This window comes from Phoca vitulina, unplaced genomic scaffold, assembly GCF_004348235.1.
Source record: "Phoca vitulina isolate PV1807 unplaced genomic scaffold, GSC_HSeal_1.0 scaffold60, whole genome shotgun sequence".
NCBI classification, from domain to species: Eukaryota; Metazoa; Chordata; class Mammalia; order Carnivora; family Phocidae; genus Phoca; species Phoca vitulina.
Genome location: NW_022589763.1, coordinates 1366861 through 1384929, shown reverse-complemented (window position 1 = coordinate 1384929; position 18069 = coordinate 1366861). Strand labels below are relative to the sequence as shown.

Below are 18069 nucleotides of genomic sequence, written 5' to 3'. Positions count from 1 at the left end.
CCAGTCATTTTGCTGATACTCCAGTCGGTTCCTGCCAGGCCCTTGGCTGGGGATGAGCAAGCGTTTATCAGGTGTCTTTGACCAGGCTGGAATGACTCAGGGCTAATCCACCCTATTACATTCCTGCCTCTGGAGCCTGCAGGAATCCACGAGGAATCTAACCACAGATGCTGAACCATGACACCTAGGGCCCATGGGGCGTTCTCCTGTGGCTGAATTCTTCCATACGTGGACTCCACTTCTAAAACTCACTTTGATTTGTTTTTCCTTTTTCTTCTTCTGCAGTTTTGGCCCCACAACCTGGCCGTGTTGCTATAGTGACCGGAGGCACGGATGGAATCGGCTACTCCACGGCGAAGCATCTGGCGAGACTCGGCATGCATGTGATCATAGGTGATGATTGTATTATTGGCTAATGGAAGATACCCAGTTGTTCGCTTATATAGAAACAGTGATTTGCTTATAGGTAAAACAGATCTGGGAAACACCTAAGGATGTCCTTATAAGGACTTCGGTCCTAGTGCAATGAGGACTCACCTCACTGACCTCGTTTTACCTAACCACCTCTTTAAAGACTCCCTCTCCAAATAAGGTCACATTCTGAGCACTTATGGGGTCTGGGCTTCAACCTATGAATTTGGGGAAGACAGAACATAGCCCAGTGTAGACTCTGAACAGGTTTTCAAAGACTGGCTTCCTCTGCAACTGCATCCCATAGACACTACATTGTCCATTCTTCTTTTTGAGACTCTCTCTCTGTTCCTTATTCTGGTGTAACTCCTCTTGGAAAATGAAGGGATTTTCTTTGCCTGGGGAAGGGAACAGAGTTCAAATGAACCCATTGTACTTTTGTTAATTTTCCCAGTGAATTGGAGGTAGAATTTTTAATCCGCTGGGAAAAATAATATGGTGCACATCACCTTTGGAAAAGAAAAAAAAAAAACACTTCATGCTAATTATGTCCCCCATTGACATCATTTGCGTTTAATTAATACCTTTTATGGTGTCGTGTTTTTACAGAAATCATATTATACGTCTGGTTTTAGCTGTTAAGGATTGCTTTCACTTAAGACTTTCTATGTAACATTACCCATGGTCCTTTACTTATTCATTAATGATTTATTTCTTCCTTTCTCCCATTTTTTTCCTCCAACTTTTCTCCGCCATCATTTTTTAAAGGATAATTTTGGGTCAGAAGCAATAGTTGGAGCTGGGTACTTAAATATGAATGTGTTCCACTTCTTCCTGGCTCTTGACAAGCTTGGTCCTTGGACTCCGTTGGTGTCTAGTGATGCCTAAATGCACAAATTAAATCTGTAGTATTATAAACCAAATGATATTGAGATGCAGATATAAAAATATATAAGAACACAAACTTGCCATGTGATCGTAGACACGAAATGTTTATAGGACAAATAATGTGACTTACTGGCGGGTTCAGTAACTCCTACTGATTGGAAGCTGTGATGATCTTAAACTTTATTTTGAGACAGCTTCAACACCTGAACTTGGGTCTGAAAATATCTCTGGTTTGTGTCGGTGGCCAAGTCATAGACCCTGCCCATACTTCTGTGTCTTGTCCACATTCTACTGGGGGTTGGCCACCATGATGATGTTGATTGTTGGTGTTAAAACTCACAGACCCCCTGAGTTCCATGGCGGAGGGGATCTCCGAGGGGGCTCTTAACCCAGATGGGGAACCCCCAGGTCTAGCCAGTGTGGCCTTTCTGTTGTCCTCAGAGAGGCATGGCTCACATGGGTATACTTACCTGTTCCTTCATTCCTGTAATCAAATGAACTCATGCTCCTAACTTTGAGTTTTTTTTTCACTTTTGCAAAACATGACTCCACAATTTAAAATTTTTGTATTGCATGGCCCTTCCCATGTGTCACTCTTTTGAAAAAGTGCAGTTTTTTACAGTGATTCCTCCCTCATGGACCCATGTAGGCATCTTTCTCTCATGAGCAACCTGGTCTGTAGAATGGTGTATATTTGCCAGGCTTTGGGAGGGGACAATTACTTCTTGGTTGACCTCACTGTTGTTTTTCCTCACCAGTGTTTTTTTCTTCAGGGATGTGTCCAGGTCCCATTGTCTGAATCGATGTGGAAATGATAGATCAGTTTTTGACAAGTCCTTGCAAGGACAGTCTTTACCAACATCCATATCTATCCCCCTAGATGAAGAGCAGTTGTTCACAGATGTGGGGGTCCTGCAGGACAGGGGACCCATCTGAGTGTGCATTTCTGGAACTCCTCTTCCATTTTAGCATCCCTGTGATGTGTTTATCTCTCCCTGTGACCTGAGCACATCAGGGAGACAAGGCATGTGAGCAGAAGGACGTGGGTCCCTGGGAGACCCCTGCCCTGTCTTGGATTTCTGCCACCATCTGGGATGACTTGATAAAAATGATGTCAAGGGGGCGCCTGGGTGGGTCAGTCGGTTAAGCGTCTACCTTTGGCTCAGGTCATGATCCCGGGGTCCTGGGATCGAGCCCCGGTCGGGCTCCCTGCTCAGTGGGGAGTCTGCTTCTCCCTCTCCCTCTGGCCGGCCCCCTGCTCTTGCTCTCTCTCTCAAATGAATAAATTTTTAAAAAATTAAAAAAAACAAAGTGACGTCAAATTGTGAACAAAAGGAGCAGTAGGTCCCCTCTGAGGGCCCGCTGGTCCTGAGCTAGTGGCAGAAGGAAGCTGGTGGAGCAGGATGGGGAGGGACCCTCCAGTCTGAGAACAGATGGGGGCTAGTGTCCAGTACTGGTTATCTCTGCCCCTTGTGACTTCTCTAGTGCATCTGTCTTCTTCATCTTCTTAATTCTTTGTGAAACTAGGCAATATTGCAATGCAAAGAAAAAAAAAGTTCCATTTCTGTGCTTTTTGCCTCAATGTGGTAGTTTAGGTCATGATGAAGTCTAGATGGCTTAGGTCATGATGGGGTCTAGTTGGGTTAGGTTATGAGGAGGTCTAGTTGGGTGGATCCTGAGGAGGTCTTGTTCAGTTGGGTGATGATGAGGTCTAGTTGGGTTAGGTCATGATGAGGTCTAGTTAGGTAGGTTGTGATGAGGTCTAGTTGGGTTAGGTGATGATGGGGTCTAGTTGGGTTAAGTGATGATGGGGTCTAGTTGGGTTAGGTGATGATGGGGTCTAGTTGGGTTAGGTGATGATGGGGTCTAGTTGGGTTAGGTGATGATGAGGTCTAGGTGATGAGGTCTAGTTGGGTGGGTGATGATGGGGTCTAATTGGGTTAGGTAATGATGAGGTCTAGTTGGGTTAGGTGATGTTGAGGCCTAGTTGGGTAGGTGATGATGAGTTCTAGTTGGGTGGGTCATGAGGAGGTCTAGTTGGGTTAGGTGATGATGGGTCTAGTTGGGTTAGGTGATGATGGGGTCTAATTGGGTTAGGTGATGATGGGGTCTAATTGGGTAAGTGATGATGAGGTCTAGTTGGGTTAGGTGATGAGGAGGTCTCTGTGATGATGAGGTTTAGTTGGATAGGTCATGACAAAGTTTAGTTGGGTAGGTCACTAGGAAGTCAGATTGGGGTTAGGTCATGCTGAGGTCTACTTGAGTGAGGAGTATGTACTGCAGACACAATGCAGTGAAAACATGTGAGCGAGCATGTGGTACTCATGCATGTGAGGACTGGAGCCCTGTCTCTCCTATTATCTCCTCATTTAGGTGATGTTTGTTGAGACCAGGAACAGTCCTGCCAGCACCAAAGTTCTCCTTCTCTTGAGTCAAAGAGAGTAAGCACCACCTGTGCTCCTCACCTCCTGCATCTTCTTTCCCACAGAGCTTTTGATGTCTGCATGGGTCACAGTTTGATCCTCTCAGTCAGTCTAATCAAGTGTGAATGTTCCTTCCTCCCCGAGTCTTTCAGGGCATAATTGCACATATTCTGAGAGGGACAATGTTTCATCTTGTGTGACAGTTTGATACAAGGCCACTTAATGAAATATTATCATTGGACACTTTAATATAAATTTCATACTAAATAAAAACTAAGAGATGTGTATACAATTTCAAATTTCCCAATCCTGCGTCCATTAATGTTTAAAGAGCAATCAGTTACTTGCTGAAGAATTGAAAAGGGAACCTGGATCCAACCCAAGCACATTAATATTGCTATAAATACATTAATTATTAAATTTCTCATCTCACAATATCTCAGTTCTTAAAGTTTCAAAATACTGTTTTGGTGGAGGATCTTTCTTTATAATTCTTCATGAACAGCCATCTAAGGTTGAGACTAGGGGCCAGTAAATTTTTTCTGGTGTGGACCAGATAATAAATATTTGCCTGGGTGTGTCTCTCAATGATCAGCTCTGCCTTGATAGCAGGAAAGCACCATTGCCAATATTTAAAGCTATGGGTATGGCTGTTCTTCCAATAATCTTTTTTTTTTTTTCTTTTTGCATCCGGGAGATCGTCCAGTGTGGCCCCAGGTTCCTTGTTTGCTGACCCTGGATTGGGTTCAGCATCTTTAAACTTAGGCCCCCACAGAAAGCATGAGCAGAAGGCAGACCCACTCTGCTTGTGCCTACCTTCCATTCTGGTCCAGTGCTCTCTCTCATGGAATATTTGCTCAGTAAATGTAAGAAATCTCTAGTGATTGCATAGGGTCAAGGTTCCATATCCAGCTGATAAAGATGACCTTTGCCAAAAAATGTGCCTGTGTCCATACCTCTAATACAATGCCTTAGGGAGAGTAGCGAGCTGCCCATCAAGGGGAGCTGTTACCATGACCAGTTTCCCCTGCTGGTTTGATGACCTCCGCTTTCTCTGGCTGTTGATATCTTTTTTTGGGAATATGGAGCATCTCTCCCACTTCATGTAAGATTCCACTGGGCCACCCATCCCTGATGCCAAGATGGTGAATGCCAGACGTGTGGCCTGGCAGTGGATGGCTCTTGAATATTTTAAAATTGTATGGGATTTCTGAAATAAGCTCATGCATGTACATGGCCCCAGCTTAAAGAAAGGTGAATTTTATTTTGTTGTCTTTGATGCCTAGAACATTTAGAGATGGAATATAACTTTCCTGGCATCCTGCCTGACTGTGCACCCCGCAACTCAGGAAGACTCTCTGAGCAAAAATCTAACAACCATGTAATATTCTCTTTCTTCAAGGGAGCTGAAGGTGTGAATATTTTCACAGCTGCGTTTTCTTGATGTCTGCAACTTTGAACTCCTTCAAGGTGGTGGTGCATTATATAATCTTTTAATTCACCCCCTAAAGATGTCTTTTGCCATATTTATCTTAGATACATCTCCAGCTGGAGCCAAAGACGTTTTCGATTTCACGACGTTCACTGCTTCTGCTGTCTGTGTTTCCTTAACTCTTTGTTGTAAACCCTTTTGCTTTTGGAAAGGGTGTTCCTTCAGGGTTTTTGTGGGGGGGGGCACTTGTCAATGACACAGAGTAATGAGTGTAGGATACAGTCACAGGGGATCCATAGCAGGGCCCCTTGCGTGTTAGTCCAAATATAAAAATGAAACAAAATGGAGGAAAACAGCATGCAGAAATGCCTCCAGAACGGATTGCTTGGTAATATGTTTTCCTTGAGATCTCAAGAGGTTGTACCCCAGAGAACACCTGGCCAGTGGGGGCTGGATGCAGGCGGGAGGGTGATGTGAGCCACCCTGCCCCTTGGAACCTGGTCCTGCCAGACCAGGTGTCTCTCCTGGTGTCCTCACGCCACCTGTCACTTCTCGGGGCTCTAGGAGCTTCATGCCCATGCCTGTGTTCCTCAGATGCCAGGTCTAATCCCCTTGTGTGGAAGTGCTCCCATGACTCACCCCTGCAAGGAGTTTCGGGGTTGGCTCACCCTGCAAAGGAGCTGAACATCTGCCTGAGGTCCAGTTTATCGTGAGCGCTGGTGTGTGGGAAGACAGGGTGTCCTGGGCTTATCCCCCAGATAGCAGCCCCATTTGGCACACCTTAAAATTCGGACCGTGTGCTCAGGGACACAGTTGGAAAACGAGATGCCTTCCTCCAAACATCAATGTACTGTCTTCTAGTAAGACACTAAAGAAACCTCATTCACTATCTTAACCCCAAATTGCATAGTCTGTATTTTAAGGGTGATGTCCCTCACACATGAAACACGCGTGGCCATTCTTCTAAGCTCATGTTTCCCTGGAGTCATACCTGTGGGATTTGTATGGAGTCATTGATAAGGGAATGGGAAATCCCGGGTACATAGCGGGAATGGCCCATGATCATTTTGTAGCTCCGACCACCAGTGGGGTGGGGGTAGGCGGGCATCCACTAAAGTTTCTTAGAAAGTTCTGTGTGTGCTCTGAGCTTCCCGCCACCATTTTTATGCTTAGGCAATCCTTGGCTCTCCCCAACCCCCACCCCATGTTCTTTGTGCCACTAGATGCCTCACGCCCCAGTAATCATCAAAAGGGAAAGTCTCCTTCTCACCGGTCCAAGTAAAGGCAAGGTTTCATCAATTGATAGGTTGTGTTGGCAAGAACTTCTCTGGTGACCCCATTCCACACCAGGGCTCAATGACAAGCTGTAAAGAGTCCCCTCCAGGGTTGTGTTTTGTGTCTCAAGACAACATTTTCTCGCGCTCAATAATGTCTGGATGACCTTGCCACTGATTGTATCTTTTCTTTTCCTTGTAGCTGGAAATAATGCCGGCAAAGCCCACAAAGTTGTGAGACAAATACAAGAAGAGACTTTGAATGACAAAGGTAGTGTTTGCGAGCCACGCGGCTCTTGTCCTTGTTCCGAGCTGATGTTGGCGGCTGAGCCACAGACTCCGATGTGGCATTGCGGGCGCGAGTGGTGGAGGTGGTACTTGGGGGTGGGGGATGTCTCTCCCTCTTGTGCGTTTCTTTTGGGGATTTCTGGTCCGCCACCCCGGAGAGTGGTGAACGGGAGCAAGCATGTCCCTGTGATAGCATTGGTCTGTGTAGGCATCTCCTGGGGGAGGCGTTCGAATGTGCCAGTTGATTTGCATGTCCTGTGACAACAGGACCTTGTTTCCATTACGTGTCCATCTCCATGGCTGGGGGGCCCTCGGCGGCATGTCTTCACGCAGGAACCGTTAGATGCACCTGCCAGCAGGTGCATCTACTGGTTGGTGGTTCTGGACTACAGATAATTCCAACACGGATGTGTCTGGCGCCACCTTGCTCAGTAGCAAATCCTGTAGTGCTTGCTCTCTCTACTTGTCCGGCCTGAGCAGTGGACACCTGTTTGTAACATCTGTCCCAGTTGCAAGTGCTATTGAGTGCTTTCTGAGCACTCGTGGGCCTCATGTTTAAGAAAAGAAGATGCACATCAGTTATATTGGACTAGATCCAACCAAGATGGCGCTTTGAGCATGTCCCAGATGCTGGGGCTTCTCCTGTCTGAATTTATCGTGATCGTTCTTCTTCTTCTCCTTCTTCTCCTCCTTTTTCTCCTCCTCCTCCTCCTCCTCCTTCTTCTTCTTCTTCTTCTTCTTCTTCTTCTTCTTCTTCTTCTTCTTCTTCTTCTTCTTCTTCTTCCTTCTTCTTCTTCTTCTTCTTCTCCTCCTCCTCCTCCTCCTTTTCCTCCTTCTCCTTCACCGCCTTCTCCTCCTCTTCCTCTTCTTCCTCCTCTTCCTCTTCTTCCTCCTCCTCTTCTCCTTCCTCCTCCTTCTCCTCCTCCTTCTTCTCCTTCCTCCTCCTCCTTCTTCTCCTCCTTCTCCTTCTTCCTGTCTTCCTCTTCTTCCTTCTTCTTTTTAAGATTTTATTTGATTATTTGAGAGAGAGAGAGAGAGAGAATAAGCAGGGGGAGGAGCAGAGGGAGAGGGAGAAGCAGATTCTACACTATCATGGAGCCTGACTTGAGGCTTGATCCCACAACCCTGAGATCATGACCTGAGCCAAAACCAAGAGTTGGTAGCTCAACCAGCTGAGCCACCCAGGCTCCCCAATGGTGGTTCTTCTTAAAAAGTCAGGAGACAGAAGGAAAGCCACAGATGGCAAGTCTAGTTAGCATCTGTCCTGTGGTGCCCTTATTCCCCACCTAGCTTGTGCAAGGCAGCTGTGAAACTTGCCATTTCCTACCCTGTGCACATGGCGGGGGGTATGTCCCAGCTGCCTCTGACCTTTGTGGCATGATTCCTTTGATCCTGGGACAGAACATGGAGGGGAGTTTCCCCATAGCCCAGAGCCAGTCCGGCTCTTTGTGTAACACCAGGCATCTGTTGCAGATGGGAGCCGATTCCTTCTGCCCCTGCCCTGCACAGAAATGATCATGACAGATGATCCTTGTCCCTGTCCCCGTTTACTGTGGCTCAAGGAGATGGCGTTCTCCAACACAGTTGTGTTCCAGCCCTGTAGCATCGCAGGGAACAGGTTACAAATGCAGATTCCCAGCCCTGTCCGGAGCCAGAGCCTGTGACAGCAGGGCCCAGGAATCTGCATTTCCCTCTGGTTGAAGCCTCATGGATGCACTAGCCCTTGATTTCCAGACCCAAAGAGGAGTTTCATGGGAAACCACCAAATCATGTGTTCTTTGTGACTTTTGAAAAATTCTGGATAAATTTTTAAAAAAGGGTAGTTTAAAGAATAGTTTGCCAAAACTTGCTTAGGTTACAACCCAAGGAGGGAGTAAAGGTTCGTTCATAAAGTTTAAGAGTTTCACGTGTTCTAACAAAGCTGTAAGCAAAAGCCCTGATTTGTCAGAGGAAAGAATGTTCTAGAAGCTGTTTCTAATGTTAGAAACGGCTAATGCTGGCTCCCGTGCTGTGTGTTGAGATTCAGGTGTGGGTGTGCAAAGCCCGTGCGTTCAAGGGACAGCTCTTTGTCAGCTCCTCTGTGCTGGAGGGGAGGCTGCCAAGGGTCTTGGGTTCTGCAAGGCAATGAAGGCAATGATTCCTAATCACACAGGATGGTGCGCTCACTTCTGAGAGCAGGCACGCCCCTCTCATCAGAGCTGATGATGTGCTCCCTGTTGGTGGCTCCTGTTTCTTCCTTCCTGTCAAATGCCACCAAGTAGACACATGGAATTAGCATCTGGGAGATCCAGGCACTGGGGTGGATTACCCTTCAGGTGCACACTTGCAGTCCCAGGAAACTCAGCCTGTCTCAGTGCATGCTGCACCCCCTCATGGCCCCCTGTTTCTGGGCATCTCCATTTATGAAAGGGGCAGACCCTTTGTCTGTACAAGAAGCATGGTTGTGCATCCTTGGTGGGGGTGGTGGGCCCTGCTTTGTCCTTTCTCCTTAGAACAGGACTGACTAAGGCCCTGAGGGGGGTCACTGGGTCTTGGGCGTAGCCTGGCCTGGGAGCTGACATGTGGGGCAAGGGAGGTGTCTGGACCCGAGCTGGGCAAGCCCTGAAGTGTGCAGCATGGGTACTCCAAATGGGGACCCCATTCATGGTAGTTTCCTGTGTCCATTATGACCGAATGGGTTGGTAGGATGAGCAGGGGGGAAAGAGGTCTGAGCCAGATGTGTGCATGCACACACACACACACACACACACAGACACATTTTAAGTAAATCTTGTGTGCATTGAATTAAACGAGAAAGCAACACCGTATTAATTTTATATCAGAAGCCAGAGCCTTTGGAAGAGTTGGTCAGTGGAGGGCCCCCTTCCCGGCATGTTAGGTGCAGGATGCTGGGACTTGGCCGGGTGGGGGCAGTGGGGCGGTGGTCCTAGAACAGAGTTTTGCTTTGGCTGAACCTGCATCCAGGCTCAGGGGCCCCCAGAGACACCGTACAGGCCACCCGGAGCCACTCCCTGTGCCATGGGACAGCAGGTGCGTTAGCAGGCCCCCTTCCTCTTGGCACATCTCCTTGCGACTGCAAGTCTAGCTCAGGATGCTCTCCAGAGCTGAGTTCAGATGGAGACACTTCTCTCCAGACCAGCCTGCACCCACTGGAGCCTCCGAAATTCTTGCCCACGCACCACCAGCAACACAACTTGGATTGAGGCCCATGGGAGCCACACTTACTCATGGAATATGGCTCTTCTGTGATTCCTGCATTGGGTAATTGTGTCTCTGTGGATTCTTTAGATTTTTTTTTTTTGAGCAAGCAAACACACATCCTAACAACATAAGTGTAGGTTCCTGTCAAGAACACAATGATTTCTCACTCCAGCCTACCTCCACCTCTTCTCTGGACTTAATGTAAGTAAAAAAAAAAAAAAAAAAACTAACTTCTTAGTTGAATGCTTCATCCTTCTTACTTTCTGGTACTTTCTGCCTTTGAGGTCATGGTCACTTGAGAGCCTACTTTGGGTTGGGGTAGGAGGATGCCCACATACCAACCTTCAACTAGTTGAGCTCTTAGAAGGATAAATTTATGAGTGTTTTCAGGAACCGAGGCGATATGGCTCATTTCTCAACTGAGAGATTTTCCAGGGACAAGAGTTTGAATACCTTATCATCATGTATCCGTGGCGCCAAAATCTTTATTGCTCTTGAGTAATAACTGCTGAAGAAAGCTGTCTTGTTTGGAGCAAATACTCTTGCTTCTAGGACCAAAATAAATAAATAAGTAAATGAAAGAGAAAATAAAAGTACAAAATCCAACACCACCACAAAAATAAATGGCAGAAAGACATAACAGCATCCCAGCGAACCCAAATGGGAATAGAGAATTTAAATACTCTTAAAAGGATTTAGAGAAGGTAATTCTGTTTTGGACATTCGCCATAGACTCACGCAAAACCATAGCATTAATTCCTAATTCGTAATTATTAATTCCTAATCCTAAACCTTCAGTGTGATCCCACTGGAAATACAGAGTCTGCAATCTTCTCTAAAAGGCTTTGCTTTGTGTTCTTCGGAAATATCTTCTTGACCAGTTTCCGTCTTTCCTAACATTGTTCCACCAGCAGTAGCTTGCTCCGTCTTTATTGGGAAGAAGGGCCAGCTGCTTGATTCATGGGCTTTTTGCTCAGGTATTATGTCCGGTTTGCTTTTGTTGAAAGAGAACTTTTCCTGTGCTAGGAAAAGTCAGTTGTGTGCACTTACTGGTGAGATAGTTTCACCTTAGAAATACATCTTTGAACTATAATGTTTGGATTATCGAACTGACTATAAAGTAATTAGTCATGGAAGCAAAAAATACTATGACGTCAGTTTGGTATTCATTATGGGAATAGGTAATAGCGTCTCTGGATCGCAATCTACTAGTCTTCATCATCCGAGAGATTCATATCTTGAATGTAGGCCTACCTTGAGATGAATAGACACCTACTGTTTTTCTTCTACTCATAGACTCTCTGATTTTGCAGAATGATCCTTCTGGAGCTTGGTCCATTTGGAAAAACTTGAGTGAATGTTGACTGCATGGATTTCTTTGTTCCCTCCACCGTGTATCCTTTTTCTTTATGACCTAGAGTTCTCAACACCCAGTACCTACAGTGAAGCACTTGATGGGAGTTTCTTGGCCAATAGTCAACGAAATCCCCAAGAGAAGTTCGAACAATATTCTGCATGTATAATTAGGTCCGGCATATACTCAAGACTACTTAATCTTCCTTACTTAATATAAAATGGCCCTTATTGACATGAATTTTTCAAACTAGAGTCCTTTTTTTTTTTTTTACTTTTCAATTTTAATTTAGTGTCCCGAGGTAGGCAATAAACAGCCATGCTACCTAGCTAGATGACAGCCAGGCAGACAGACAGACAGCTGATTTCCTGTGGGTAATTAGAAGGTTTAGAAGGTCACTGAGTCTTTACTAAAAGCATGGAAGGAGAAGCTCAGCACTTTCTGAAAATTTAATCGGCTATTATAGCTCGCTCTCACCTTGTTCCTTACATTAAAAGGCTCTTCATTTCTCAGGCTGCAACGATTAATTTTAACCTTTTGAAACACTGGCAAGGTGAATGCTATGAGAGAGGGCGATTGTCTGCCTGGTTTCCTTAGCTCCTCTATAAATACCTAGAGGATTAAAAAAAAATCCCACAAGGAAGAATTTTCATCCTCAGATTGCCTGCCACATTCTGCTTCCCCCCCAACAATAATTTATGGAATATTTTCACTCCCCGCAAGGTCATTGGCTTTTTTATTTTCACTTTTCCTTTGGGCACATCTCAGATGGTTCCTTTGAACACATCTCAAGATGCTCTGTGCATCTAAGCTAAGTAATGGGACCTCACACATGTAACAGTTTCAACAAATTATTCCAGAAACATTACTTCCATAATATTTTTCACTCTGGGGGAAATGAAGTAGACTTTAGTTACTATAGAATAGAAGCATACAGTAAGAAAGGGTTGGCTTTTTAAAAAATAAAATGTGGAGTGTTATATGAAGATATTTCATACATGTCAGTTAGATCCACAGGAATAACCACCCGTTCTCTGTGATATGTAGTTTTAAGTAGGCAGAACCCATCGTGTTAGCGAGTTAGAAATCCATTAGATCCCCTTGTAGCAGATGCTGTAAACCCTTATGGCCAGGAGAGTCTCGGTAAGGTACTGTAGGGCCTTGGAGATAAATATTTATATTTCGTATATTTGCAGGTTTTATCTTAAAGGCTTTTCTCATGGAGCCACATTGCACTCTCTCCAAAGAGCAGCTCTGGGATTTGCATGGTCCTAAGTATTTATTTGCAGATAAGGTGATCCCTCTCTACTCCCAATCTTTCTGTATGCCCTCCCTCACCCACCTGTTCCCTCAGGTTTCCGTCTGGGGCCATTTCACTTCTGCCTGATGAACTTCCATTAGCATTTCTTTAACCGTGGGGTCTGCTCATCACAAATTTCTGTACCTTTCCTGTGTCTAAATTGTCATTACTTTGCCTGCAGTTTTTGAAAGATATTTTCCGTGGATATAGAATTCCAGGTTGAAAACATCTTCTGACCCCCCCCAGGATATTAAAGGTGTTCTGACATGGACCTTCGTCATTTGGGATGAGAAGTCAGCTATAATTATTATCAATATTTCATGAATATAAGTGTCTTTTCCCATCTTTTCTGTTATTTTCTGTTTTCAGAAGTTTGAGAATATGCATAGGTGTGGTTCCTTTTTCCCCCTCATGTTTATCCTGCTTGGGTGTAAAAGGTTTTCTGTATCTGTGAGTAGTTGGATGTGATAAAACTTAAAGAATTTTCAGCCATTTTTTTCCAAAAAGCTTTTTCTGGTCTGTTCTTTCCATCTTGTTCTTATGAGTCTACAATTACACATATATTAGATACCGCGGTGCTCTTTGGCATTTAGTTCATCAAGCAGATGAATTTTATCCCAGCTTTAAAAAATTTTGGTCTGTGCTTCAGTTTGGATAATTTCTATTGACCTACCTCAAGTTCACCGAGTTGTTTTTTCAGTTCTGTCTATTATACTTTTAATCCCATGATTGGATTTTTGATTGCAGCAAAACAAACTGCATTTTTCGGGTTTAGGGTTTCTAGTTGGTTATTTTTAGTTTACCTATCTTTTTTGATGTTCTTCATATCCTCCTCCTTGACGCCCATCTGTTCTTGTAGCCTCTTTAATATGTACTAGTTCTTTTAAAGTCCTTTTCTGCTAATTCTATCATCTGCATCATCTCTGAGTCTGTTTCTATTGTTTTTTTTCCCTCTTGACAGCAGGTTACATGTTGTTTCTTTGCATGTGAAGTGATTTTTTTGTTGTTGTTTATTGGACACTGTGACTGATCCATGATACAGACTTTGGATTCTGTTATCTTCCTCTGAAGAATGTTGAGTTTTGTAGCAAGCAATGATATGACTTGCAGGATACCTAGATCTTGTGGAAGCTCAGCTGAAGGTCTGGTTATCATGAGTCTATTTCACTGTTGCCCTTGGGCCTTGGACGGAGCTCTTAATCTTGAGACATGGTCCTTTCTTCTAAGAGATAGACCATCTCCGGTTTCAGGTGAGAGTCCAAGATGTTCACCAGGTCCTTCCAACTTGGCAGGACTCAAATGTCATCTTGTCTCCCTAACACCAGGCAGCAGCTGAAATTTCCCTGCTCACCTTTCAACCTTCCACCTGTTGTTTGCTTCTGAGCTCCTTGGTGTCTCAAGTTGGAGCCTTTGAAACTCAGTACTCAGCCAAGGGGTCCACAGGAGTTTCTACTCACATTTTGGTGTTCTGCCCCCCACCCCCCCATGGCCTTTCAGTTTTAGGATTGTACCTGTCGATTCCAGCTGCCCTAACAGCCCCAAACTTTGACCACTGTCCTCTTAGCCCATCTATTTATTATATTCTGCTCAAGCTCTACACCTGTGCACCTTTCAGTTTTGGCATTGTACTATCAATTCTAGCTGCCCCAACAGCCCCAAACTCTGACCTTTGACTCCTCAGCTCATCTGTTTACTATTTTGTGCTTGAGCTCTGCACCAGTGCACCTTGTAATCTGAGAAGTATCCTGGGGTGGGGGGGAGGATAAATGAGAACTGCCTTTGGCAAACCAGGATTTGTGGTCATACTCTAATAAGCTAGTGAGGTTACAATGAAAAGTTTGAGCAAAAGAAACCACTAAAGTCCTTTATGTTAGCAGTTGTCATAATCAGGGAAACGGCCAACATCATGTTGGATATTTGCGATAGACCAGGTAATGTTGTAAAAATTCACTATGTGTGTGGATTCATGTGTTCTGTCCTTTGAAGTAGGCATCATCACTATATGCATTTTCCAAATTAGGAAAGTGGGGGTCATAAAGAGTTTAGGGAAGTTGCTCAATTTCACGCAGTTAATAAGTGGAGACGTTAGAATCTGAACTCAGTGTCCAGGAATGAACTCAGAAATAAGTGAGATTCTTGGGGATGGGGAGAGGTGGAGAGCGGCAGGGAAGAGGAAGAGAAAGAAATCGGCAGACAGAAGTTGAGTTGAGTGTCCCTCAGCCAGGGTCTTCTAGGAACACTGGTTTGTATAGTGTAGTGTATTCTGTCCCCGGGAAGACCTGTTACACACACACCCGACTTGTAGGTAGAGTCTGTGCTGTGAGTGCACGTGTGTATGAGGACAAAGATAGCATTCCATGCTTCCATTAATGGGGCAAAATGACAGCAAGAAAGACACGGTGGTGTGACCACCTCTTCCTATTAGCAGCAACTCAGCAGAGGGAACCACACACTCCCCAAGGGCCCTGAAAATGCCCCTAAGAGCTGGGGAGGGCTCTAGGGTCTTCACAACCCATGACGAGGGCATGGATCCTTCAAATCCAGAACATCACCCGAGGAAGAAGCATGACCCGGCTGCCGCTTGGGTTCTGGGTACATATCCATCAACCAAGATGAGATCCTGCTTTCCCTTCTGCCTATAACATCTTGCTTGTCCACATTCTGTCTTGTGGGACATCCTTCTCTGTTAATAAATAGAAGTCCTTATTTTTATGGTTACCTCCTCTTCCACTGTGGAGATACACCAAATCATTTGCCTCATTTGTTATCAATGCACATTTTTTATTATTATATATGCTCCACGCCCTTGGATTTTTATCATTGAACACTTTGTCATGTTCCCCTTGAGATGTATTCTGAAACGCAGAATGAGGAGTAGAACAGTCATGGAATGATGTTGGCAGGGGGCTGTCCAGGATGCCAGCACCAATCACGCTGTCCCCCGCTGTGTGTTTTCATGCTGAACTGCTCATCTGGGTGATGATTAGGCCACTTGATGAAGCTGTGTTGGCCTGAAGAGGACTGACAAGGGTGAAATGAGCCCAGATGTGGATATCACCATGCCTTGCTTTGGGAGCTCGCGGTAGAGATGCCTCTCTGCCTGGGTTATCTGGCTGCCCATCTCCATGTACCCTGAGCTAGCCTTCTTAACCTGGAGCGCACCTACACATACTTGGCACGTTACACCATGGGGTTGGTTCAGCCTTTTTCTCCTTCCCTAACTTACTTGTCATCACTCCACAGCCTGGAACATGCTGATAAGCCCTGGGTGTGGATGGGGAGGGCTTTCTGTGGGGTTTCAGTGCTTGGCATGCTTGTCCCTCAGTCACTTACATCATTACCACCCCCGGTGTGGGCTTTGCCCATCAGACACCTGCCCTGACTCGTCCTTTGAGTGTTCCTGTTTTGAGTATTCAATTGATGTCATGTTTTCACCTGTCCGATGCTGGAGAAATAGTGAAAGGTTGATGTGATACCCCAGGATGGCGAGGATTTCCTAAATTTGCCATCTTAGAGTCGGCTTCCTATTTCTGGTTTCCCGGGGCGCACTTGTCTATAGGAATCTCACCTTTCCGAATGACACTTCTACTGCAGAGCAAATTCTATATGTACTCTGCTTGTAAGATTAAAGGTGAGAATGCATTTTTAAAACTTCCTTTTGGGAAACAAGTTACCAAAAGCCCTCTTACCTGTAACACACATTCTTTCTTTGTACTTCGGGGTGGGTAGAAGGCATCACCATGAAAATTGTTCACCTGACAGCTATGGCCAGACCTGTTTGAATATCTACTGTTATTACAAAAAAAAATTTGACTTTAATTTTTTGTGGAGTTTCAGGCTTATAGAAAATTGAACACAAAATACAGGGAATGCCCAACCATGTGCCTCCCACCTCCCCAGTTTTGCTGATTATTAACATCTTGCATTTTTAGGGCACATTGGATACAATCGATGAACCAATATGGACACGTTATTGTTAATGAAAATCCATAGTTTACATTAGGGTCTCTCTTGGTGTTGTGCATTCTATTGGATTTGGACAAATGTACGGTGACATGGACCCACCATTATGGTGCCATACAGAGTCATTTTATTGCCCTAAAAGTCTTCTGTGCTGTACCTGCTCATCCCTCCTCACTGAACCCCTGGCAACCACTGATCTTTTTATGGTCTTCATGGTTTTGCCTTTTCCAGAATGTCCTAGAGCTGGAATCATAGAGTATGTAGTATTTTCAGACCGGCTTCTTTCCCTTAGTAACATGCATTGAAGAATCCTCCGTATCTTTTCATGGCTTGAGAGCTCCTTTGTTTTCACGCTGAATCTATATTTTTATTAAGGACAAACTGCCCTCTACACAGGATTCTGAATGCTCATGAGTAAGCACATGCAGAGCTAGGCAGTAGGGGGGTTACACAAATGAGGATGAGCGGGCATGCACGGTGTTTTCACTTTTTGAAAATCTAGCTCTTGTGTTACCTTGAAGGATGGTTAGGGTCGGGGTCCAAGTGAGGTTTAGGGTCAGGGTTATGGTCAGGGTTAGGGTTAGAGTCTAGGGTTAGTGTCAAGGTTAGGGTTAGGATCAGGGTTCGGGTTTGGATTATGGTCAGGGTCAGGGCTATGGTCAAGGTAATGGTCTAGGGTTAGTGTTAAAGTTAGGGTTAGGATCAGGGTCAGTGTCAGGGTCATGGTTAGGATCAGGGTCTAGGGTTAACATTAGGGTTGGTGATGGGTCGGGTCTGGGTCTGCCACAAGGTGACAGAGTTGGGGGATCCGCCTCACCCCCACCTTTCCTCTGTAAGTTCTACTCTCACTTCATATCCCTTTATTTATAACCTTGGTGTCCCAGTCAACAGTGTGTAGTGTTAGGTTAGGGTTATTTTAGGGCTAGGGTCATGTTCAGGTTCAGGGTTAATGTATGTTTAGAATTTAGATGTTGGGGATTGATGTTGGAATTAATTTTTTTCTCAAGCTCTTCATCAGATTAGGTTTGAAGTGAGGTATGGCTCAGGGTTGGGGGTATAGCCAGGCTTAGGTCAGAGTGGAGGTAGGCTAGCCTCAGTTTTTGGTGAGTGTAAGATTAGAAGTGAGAGTTTGCAGGTGCTCTAATTTGACTGTCAAAGTCTGATCCCACTTTGGGGTGAATCTCTGCCTGGTATTTGACTGCATATTCTTCGTGACATCATATCTGGACCTGTGTCTTATATCCAAATATCGAGAATCTGCTATGCACCCCTGTTTCGCAGAAACTCCTTCTGGGCTCTGAGTTTATTTCTGTCTCTCACCTTCTTCCCTGGGTGGAGGGCTTCCCCTTCCCTCCACAGCCTCAGCCCCCCGGGGTAGCGTTTGCATGTGCTCGGAGCTGAGTTACTAATCTGGCATCATCATCTCTGCCAATGGGACTTGTCGGGAACATGTCTCAGTGTCAGCAGGACTGAGGACGGGGTTGTTTTACAAGTTAATTACCCAGAAGATTATCGCGTGGTGTTAGCGGTGCCTA

At 45.2% G+C, this 18069-nt stretch overlaps 1 protein-coding gene across 1 annotated transcript in view; it reads left to right on the top strand.

Annotated features, from left to right (window-relative positions):
* Positions 1–288: 288 nt before the first annotated feature.
* Positions 289–18069, top strand: part of DHRSX (dehydrogenase/reductase X-linked) — a 126084-nt gene continuing 108303 nt past the window's right edge. Inside the window, exons 1-2 of the mRNA XM_032391215.1 lie at positions 289–393; positions 6631–6699. Of these exons, the coding sequence (XP_032247106.1) occupies positions 378–393; positions 6631–6699 (85 nt within the window). The 5' untranslated portion in view covers positions 289–377. The remainder of the gene's footprint in view (positions 394–6630; positions 6700–18069) is intronic.